General features: G+C 43.5%; 1 protein-coding gene across 1 annotated transcript; it reads right to left on the bottom strand.

The window, feature by feature from the left end:
• Positions 1-23: 23 nt before the first annotated feature.
• Positions 24-7,740, bottom strand: tsnaxip1 (translin-associated factor X interacting protein 1). The gene is made up of 16 exons (XM_014149077.2): positions 7,524-7,740; positions 7,270-7,360; positions 7,042-7,148; positions 6,833-6,959; positions 6,588-6,681; positions 6,220-6,416; positions 5,942-6,077; positions 5,669-5,838; positions 5,423-5,582; positions 5,141-5,259; positions 4,912-5,040; positions 4,664-4,822; positions 4,463-4,572; positions 4,246-4,369; positions 583-689; positions 24-366 (listed from the first exon to the last, which is right to left on the bottom strand). The coding sequence occupies exons 1-16, from the start codon at positions 7,571-7,573 to the stop codon at positions 156-158; spliced, it is 2,091 nt and encodes a 696-aa protein (XP_014004552.1). The 5' UTR covers positions 7,574-7,740; the 3' UTR covers positions 24-155.
• Between the last annotated feature and the right edge of the window lie 873 nt (positions 7,741-8,613).

Here is an 8,613-nt window from a genome sequence, read left to right on the forward strand (position 1 = left end):
ACAGATAATTTCAGTAACAACAGTTCGTTTAAGTGTTTGTTTAATGTTCAACCTGGTTCCTTTGGAAATATATCATGAGTTTGCAGGCCACAAGGATAGCAAAGAAACAGTTAGATGCCTGATGGCTACCACTTTCTAAAAGTGCTTAGAGCGATTTAGTCCTGTTGTGGTGCAGGCCCAGCCCTGGTCACATCTACTGCCAGGAGGTGCTGCAGGGCCAGCTCTGTGTCCATTTGTGTTGTGTGCTGCTCTAGCTCCTCCTGGTGTATCTGGAATGCCATAGTTAGGACCCAGTCTAGTGTGGTAGCGTCCAGAGAGGGGTCAATGTTCTTAAAGGCAGCCCTTAGATCGGCCACAGTCACCTCTCTGTGAATAAAAAACACAATGCCCCTGATGATCCTTTCAAAACGGTTTACACTTTTCAAACAACAATGAAACAAGTGTATTACTTGTGCAAATGTAGATCTGTATACATTTACGTCATTTTGCAGACGCTCTTATCCAAAGTGACTATGGTAGATTTCACCTAGCCTTTGCCGCTAGGCTACCTGCCGTCCTACAAAGGGTAAACGCTTTGCTTACCCTTTGCCTCCCAGCTGAGTCCTCAGTTCGCTGATATACATATGCCTCTCTGTGGAGGCCTGCTTCTTCACCAGATTCAGGAAGTCTTTGTGTTTCCCATCTGCATCCTGCATAGGACATAACACCATGTCTTTGCCACAGTAGACAGTAATGGTAGCCTACAGTGCATCAGGAAAGTATTCAGACCACTTAATTTGTTCAACATTTTGTTATGTTACAGCCTTATTATAAAATTGATTAAATAAAATTTTCACATTTTATAAAGTATTCAGACATTACTCTACTTTGTTGAAACACCTTAGGCAGTGATTACAACCTCGAGTCTTCTTGGGTATGAAGCTACAAGCTTGGCACACCTGTATTTGGGGCGTTAACCCCATTTTTCTCTGCAGATCCTCTCAAGATCTGTCAGGTTGGATGGGGAGTGTCGCTGCACATCTATTTTCAGGTCTCTCTAGAGACGTTAGATCAGGTTAAAGTCCGGGCTCTGGCCCGAAGCCACTCCTGCGTTGGCTGTGTGCTTAGGGTCGTTGTCCTGTTGGAAGGTGAACCTTTGCCCCAGTCTGAGGTTCTGAGTGCTCTGGAGCAGGTTTACAGCCTTGTTCTAATCCATTTTAGAATAAGGCTGTAAACCATATAACCTGAGGCTGCATTTATTGTAGCTGGGGATTTTAACAACAAGGCTACCTAAATTCTATCAACATATTGATTGTAGCACTCGTGCTGGCAAAACTCTGGATCACTGCTACTCTAACTTCCGCGACGCATACAAGGCCCTCCCCCGCCCTCCCTTGGAAAATCTGACCACGAATCAGTTTTGTTCCTCAAACAGGATGTACCCGTGACAAGGACTATTCAACACTGGTCTGACCAATCGGAATCCACGCTTCAAGATTGTTTTGATCACGCGGACTGGGACATGTTCCGAGTAGCCTCAGAGAATACGCTGAATACGCTGATTCAGTGAGTAAGTTTAGAAGGAAGTGCATAGAGATGTTCTACGCACTGTGACTATTAAAACTTGCTGTAACCAGAAACCGTGGATAGATGGCGGCATTCGTGCAAAACTGAAAGTGAGAACCATTTAACTATGGAAAAATGACAGGGAATATGGCTGAATATAAACAGTGTAGTTATTCCCTCCGCAAGGCAATCAAACAAGTGAAATGCTGGTACAGGGACAAAGTGGAGTCACAATTCAACGGCTCAGACACGAGATGTATGTGGCAGGGTCTACAGAAATTTTGCATGTCAACTAAAACTCTCTCAAACTTTTACAGATGCACAATTGAGAGGATCCGGTCAGGCTGCATCACCACCTGGTAATGGCAACTGCACTGCCCATAACTGCAGGGCTCTCCAGAGTATGGCGCGGTCTGCACAACACATCTCCGCGGGCAAACTACCTGTCCTCCAGGACACCTACAGCACCCGATGTCACAGGAAGGCCACTGCCAGTTCTTATTTTACTTTTTTTTTTACCCCTTTTTCTAATACATTTGCAAACATTTCTAAACCTGTTTTCGCTTCGTCATTGTGTTGAGTGAAATTATTTTAGAATAAAGCTGTGGTATTCAATTGGTAGTTAGTCTTGTCTCATCACTGCAACTCCCGTACGGACTCGGGAGAGGCAAAGGTCGAGAGCCGTGCATCCTCCGAAACACAACCCAGCCAAGCCGCACTGCTTCTTGACACAATGCCTGCTTAACCCAGAAGCCAGCCAATGTGTTGGAGAAAACACTGTGCACCTGGCGACCGTGTCAGCGTGCATTGCGCCCGGCCCGCCACGATGGGACAAGAACATCCCTGCCGGCAGCCCCATGGGTCTCCCGGTCGCGGCTGGCTGCGACAGAGCCTGGACTCGAACCAGGATCTCTAGTGGCACAGCTAGCACTGCGTAGCGGTGCCTTAGACCACTGCACCACTTGGGAGGCCCCACTGCCTGTTCACCCCGCTACCATCCAGAAGGCGAGGTCAGTACAGGTGCATCAAAGCTGGGACCGAGAGACTGAAAAACAGCTTCTATCTTAAGGCCATCAGACTGTTAAACAGCCATCACTAACACAGTGAGGCTGCTGCCTACACACAGACTTGAAATCATTGGCCACTTTAATAAACGGATCACTCGTCACTTTAATAATGTTTACATATCTTGCATTACTCATCTCATATGTATATACTGTATTTTATTATAATCTTGCCTATGCCGCTCGGTCATTGCTTATCCATTTATTTATATGTATATATTCTTATTCCATTCCTTTACTTAGATTGTGTGTATTAGGTAGTTGTTGTGGAATTGTTGGATTTCTTTCTATTGTTGCACTGTCAGAACTAGAAGCACAAGCATTTCGCTACACTCGCAATAACATCTGCTAACCATGTGTATATGACCAATAAAATGTGATTTTGATTTGATCAATGATCTCTCTGTACTTTGCTCCATTCATCTTTCCCTCGATCCTGACTAGTCTCCCAGTCCCTGCCACTGAAAAACATCCCCACAACATGATGCTGCCACCACCATGCTTCACTGTAGGGATGGTGCCAGGTTTCCTCTAGACGTGACACTTGGCATTCAGGCCAAAGAGTTCAGTCTTGGTTTCATCAGACCAGAGAATCTTGTTTCTCATGGTCAGAGTCCTTTAGGTGCCTTTTGGCAAACTCCAAGCAGGCTGTCATGTGCCTTTTACTGAGGAGTGGCTTCCGTCTAGCCACTCTACCATAAATGCCTGATTGTTGTAGCGCTGCAGAGATGGTTGTCATTCTGGAAGGTTCTCTCATCTCCACAGAGGATCTCTGGAGCTCTGTCAGTGACCATCGGCTTCTTGGTCACCTCCTTGACCAAGGCCCTTCTCCCCCGATTGCTCAGTTTGGCCTGGCGGCAAGCTCTAGGAAGAGTCTTGGTGGTTCCAAACTTCTTCCATTTAAGAATGATGGAGGCCACTGTGTTCTTGGGGACCTTCAATGCTGCAGACATTTTTTGGTATCCTTCCCCAGATCTGTGCCTCGACACAATCCTGTCTCGGAGCTCTACGGACAATTCCTTCGAACTCATGGCTTGGTTTTTGCTCTGACATGCACTGTCAACAGGTGTGTGCCTTTCCAAATCATTTCCAATCAATTGAATGTACCACAGGTGGACTCCAATCAAGTTGTAGAAACATCAAGGATAATCAGTGGAAACAGGATGCACCTGAGCTCAATTTCGTGTCTCATAGCAAGGGGTCTGAATACTTATGTACATAAGCTATTTCTGTTTTTATTTTTAATACATTTGCAAACATTTCTAAACCTGTTTTCGCTTTGTCATTATGAGGTATTGTGTGTAGATTGATTAAAATAAAACATTTCACTCAATTTTAGAATAAAGCTGTAACGTAACAATGTGAAAAAAGTCAAGGGGTCTGAATACTTTCCATCTATATTGTCTTGTGAAGGTTGTGTTTCAGTGTGGTAGTATATTACTATTTTATAAACAGCATACATTTTTGCTATTGTATACATCAAGGGTACTTAAATACTTTTTGAGAAGGTCCAGTCCCTCAAATTTCCAGACCATGGTCTGCCTATTGACTATGGCTGGTATTCCTCTATCAAAACGGGATTGTGAAATTATGTGGACTGAGGTGTGAAAGTTTGGACTGAGACCCAAAAAGTTACCTCTGTATACAGTCTTTGGTATGGGAGGCTCCCACCGTTGTTGTCTAGCTCGGCCTGAGCTGTGGTCACTAGCTCATCGATGTCTTGCGCTCTTTTCAGAGGGAAGGCCATTTGCAAGTCATCTCTGCAAAACAGAGGCCATTTTATATAGCCCACTCACTGTCATAATCGTAATGTTTGACTTTAATCTGTGCTGTAATTTGATTATCTGCATTACCTGAAATCCTGAACACTGAGCATCCCACTCTCTGTACTGTCACTGTGGATCAACACTTTCAGCAGGTTAGACAGTAGATGTGTCTGACCATGGTACACACTCTCATCCACCTGTTAATACATTTATAATCATCAAATCATGCGCACCATCCTTTCTCACACTCATAAGAGCTCTGTATAACACATTTGCAAGATCACACACCTTTCCTGTGAGAATGTCATTGAAGAGGCTGACAGAGTCATCCTTTTGGTGTTGACGAATGCCCTCTACTAAGCTATAAGCCCACTCTCCAGCCTTTTCCCCATATTGACTCTCCAGATGTTGCCGCAGAAACTCGGGAAGATTGCTGCTTTCATTTCTCTTAATAGAAATACAATTAGAAGAAATATCAGTCTAACGGTGTGTGAAATAATAACTGATTATTTGAAAAAAGAAAGGTATCAGTTTACCCTTCCGTCCTCCATGACCTTCTCCTTCCAAACCTCCTTGAGGATTCTCACAACCGCATTCTTCTTTAGCCTATGGTTCTTCAACTGCCCCTCATAGCGCAGGTATATGGGCACATCATCAGAAGTACCCTGAGTGGACACAGGGTGAAGACCTTTTGACCATGCCATTCTTTTTGGAAATGTGTTGATGTTCAGGCAGTTTGAAAGTTCAGCAGGGAGGGAGGTTTACCAGTCCAGTGAAAAACTCTGAGTTCTTTCCTCCCAGTTCTGCCAGCAGGATCTCCAAACGCTGCTGGCTGGACTGGCCCTGGGAGAGATCTGCCCAACGCTCACTACCTCCCAGTACGTCTGTAATCACAAAGTGCTGTGTAAATGTTCTGATCTAAAATGTTTATATTGATTCAGTCACAAAGCAAAACGCTAAACACTTCAAGCATTACTACCAACAATACCATACCACAAATGGGAAGGGGAAAAAAACAGAACCTAGAGCAATTTTTCTATGTGATACCTGCACACTGCTCCCATTCTGGCCTGGGGGTAGAGGCCTCTTTGAAGCCCTCCAGTTCTCCCTGGAGGCTGTCCCTCTGTGTTGTGACTTGCTTGTGCACCTCAAGCAGTGTGTCATATTCAGCCTTCATCTGATCAAAGTCTTTCTGCAGGGTCTCCAGCTGGAACAGATGCAAAGAGAGATTCAACACTCATTCAGGTCTGATGTAGTGAGACTGCTGTTTTTGAATTAAACATTTCACTGTACCTTAAGCAAGTTCTCTTTGTGGGTATGGTCCAACGTCTCCCAGTCACGGCGGGGAACTACGTCTCCATACTCAGCATGCAAGCGATTTAGCTCAACCTGGGCTTTAGTCAGGTCCTCTCGGCACACCTTCAGAGCCAATTTCTCCTTCACTGGGTCCTCGATTTCCACTTCTGATGGAAAGGAACAGGTTTTCAGAGGGTGACAACACTCCACACTTCGCTTACATCAAGACAGTTGACCAATAATACGTTTATTGTTAAATGTTTTCACTACCTTCCTGCTCTTCCTCGGGTTCCTCATCTGGTCCATAGCTCATGCTGCTGATGTTGGCGATGAGCAGCTTGCGAGCATCACATTCTTCTCTGTACATCAGATACTGAGTGGCCAGGTCTGCCTGCAGACAACACACCTGAGAAGAACAAGCGAAAGAGCGATGAAGGAGAGTTCAGGCAGCCTATGCATGGTTAATATGAGCCAGAATAATTTGAATTAGGTGTTTTCAGAGCAGCACTGGTGTGATTGAGACTGAACCTAGTGGGTAAGCACTGTACCTGGGTCTGCAGGGCACTTTGTGTCTCTCTCATGTTTTCAATAACCTTTTGACAGTGTTGGCGCTCTTGCTTCAGAGCACTAATCTCTACCCTCTCCTCCTCTCGCAGACCCAGGATCCTCTTTTCACACTGCTCTGACACCACAACCAGACGAGCACGGAGAGGCTCCAGCTCCCGGATCTGGTCCCGTAGGTATGCTGCAGAAATGGACATCATAGACAATAAAATCCAACATCCTATAAGCATGACATCTTTAAGTCCCTCTGATACTTCCATTCATCCTTGTTTTTCTGTCCAAACTCACATTCACCATAACAATATAGGCCTATATGCCACAATCAAACATTCCATGCTACAATGCCACACACCTAATGTGATTTCATATTCATTTTTTATGGCACACAGAAGCGGCTTGTACGTTTTGAAGTCCTCAATGAAACAGCCAAAGACCTCCCGGTATGCCTGCGTATGACAGAGGGCAGATTTTGTGACTTGACAACCAAATGAAAATGAATCTATTCACTATACTCCTTATTTGTAGTAAGGCAAATACACTGTAACAAAGCCTAAATTACATGGATAACGTGTATATTATATGGCAGATGGATGGGACCTGTAGTTTGCGCTCCTGGACTTTTGGTTGTTGTGGGTCAAGAGCCTGCAGCTCCTTCTTTAGGTAGCTTTCAAGCTGCTCCAGGAATCGTGGCTTCCCCACAGGGCCACCAAACTCTTCACCACATCTGTAGCATATTACCATCTCAGTAAATCCTTCCACAACTTTAACCCTATATCATATGACAGTATATATAATTTGCTAAATACCCATGGTTCCTGATCTCTCCACCTGAAGTATGTCTCCTCCCCTGCTGAACAACTTGAGAGGTGACATGGGCAGGCCAGGTTGACAGGTAGCCTGAAGTACAGCCAACCTGACAGGGAGTGAGATAAAACGTTTTTTAAAAAAAGCTTGCTCGAGGAATGAATAGTGTACTTTGTGCATGTCACTAAGTCCCAAATGATCCAACCTAGCTAGCTAAGTGCTTATCTTACTCTGGTTGATGCTCTACATGAGCCAGGACCGCCAATTGCCACTTGTCGCCCAGTTCTTTTTTCAGCGTTATGTTGACACTCAGACGACAGTCTGAAAGTGAGATGGAAACAAGCAGCTAACTAGAAATTATTATTTGTATTATTATATGATTCGCTTAGTAACGTTACTATCATAGACTAACGTTATCTGAGTGAGCTAGCTAAGTTAACAGTTAACGTTAGCCTACAACTGTAAATTGGACAAGGCCACTTGCCGTTCAAACGATGATAAAGGTGGTAATGTAATATCTTTCTGTGTCGACATCTGTTATGATTAGATGCAGCAAACAAGCGAGCTAGCTAGTTACCAAATACATTAACATTGAATCCCTCTTCAATTAGGTTAGCTAGCTATTTGCTTCACTTCAGGCCAAAGCTTCAGGCAAACAGCCGAATTGTTATGTTTACACAATGTTGCCATGGAAATGTAGGACCCAGGAAGAACCCCAAATAGCAGACCATCGCGCGCCAGATACTTTTGCATCCCTTGAGAGCCTTTACAGAGAGAAGGCGTAAAAAACTTTGACTTGGCTCAGGACTTAATCAAAGATTTTTATAACTGTGATTTAATAATCTATGTACAGTGGTGTAAAGTACTTAAGTTAAAATACTTGTAAGTACTACTTAAGTAGTTTTTTGGGGTATCTGTACTTTACTATTTATATTTTTGACAACGTTTACTTTTACTTCACTACATTCCTAAAGAAAATTAATGTACTTTTTATTAAATACATTTCCCCTGACACCCAAATGTACTTGTTACATTTTGAATGCTTAGCAGGACAGGAAAATTGTCCAATTCACTCACGTATCAAGAGAACATCCCTGGTCATCCGTACTCCCTCTGATCTGGCGAACTCACTGCTTCATTTGTTGGAGAGTGTCCCTGGCTTTAAAACAAAATAGAAAATGGTGCCGTCTGGTTTGCTTTATATAATGAATTTGAAATAATTTATACTAATTTATAAGTATTATTTTACTGGGTGACTTTTACCTTCATAGAAAATGACTTAGGTATCTTTACTTTTACTCAAGTATGTAGTTTACTTTACTATTTATATTTTGTACAACTTTTACTTCACTACATTACAAAATAATGTACTTTTTACTCCATACATTTTCACTGACACCCAAAAGTACTTGTTAGTTTTGAATGCTTAGCAGGACAGTAAATGGTCCAAATCACACACTAATCAAGAGAACATCTCTGGTCATCCCTACTGCCTCTGATCTGGCGGACTCACTAAACACACGTGAGTGTTAGAGTGTGTCCTTGGTTATCATAAATAAAAAGGAAATGGTGCC

The sequence above is a fragment of the Salmo salar genome, chromosome ssa16, assembly GCF_905237065.1.
Source record: "Salmo salar chromosome ssa16, Ssal_v3.1, whole genome shotgun sequence".
In the NCBI taxonomy this organism is placed as follows: Eukaryota; Metazoa; Chordata; class Actinopteri; order Salmoniformes; family Salmonidae; genus Salmo; species Salmo salar.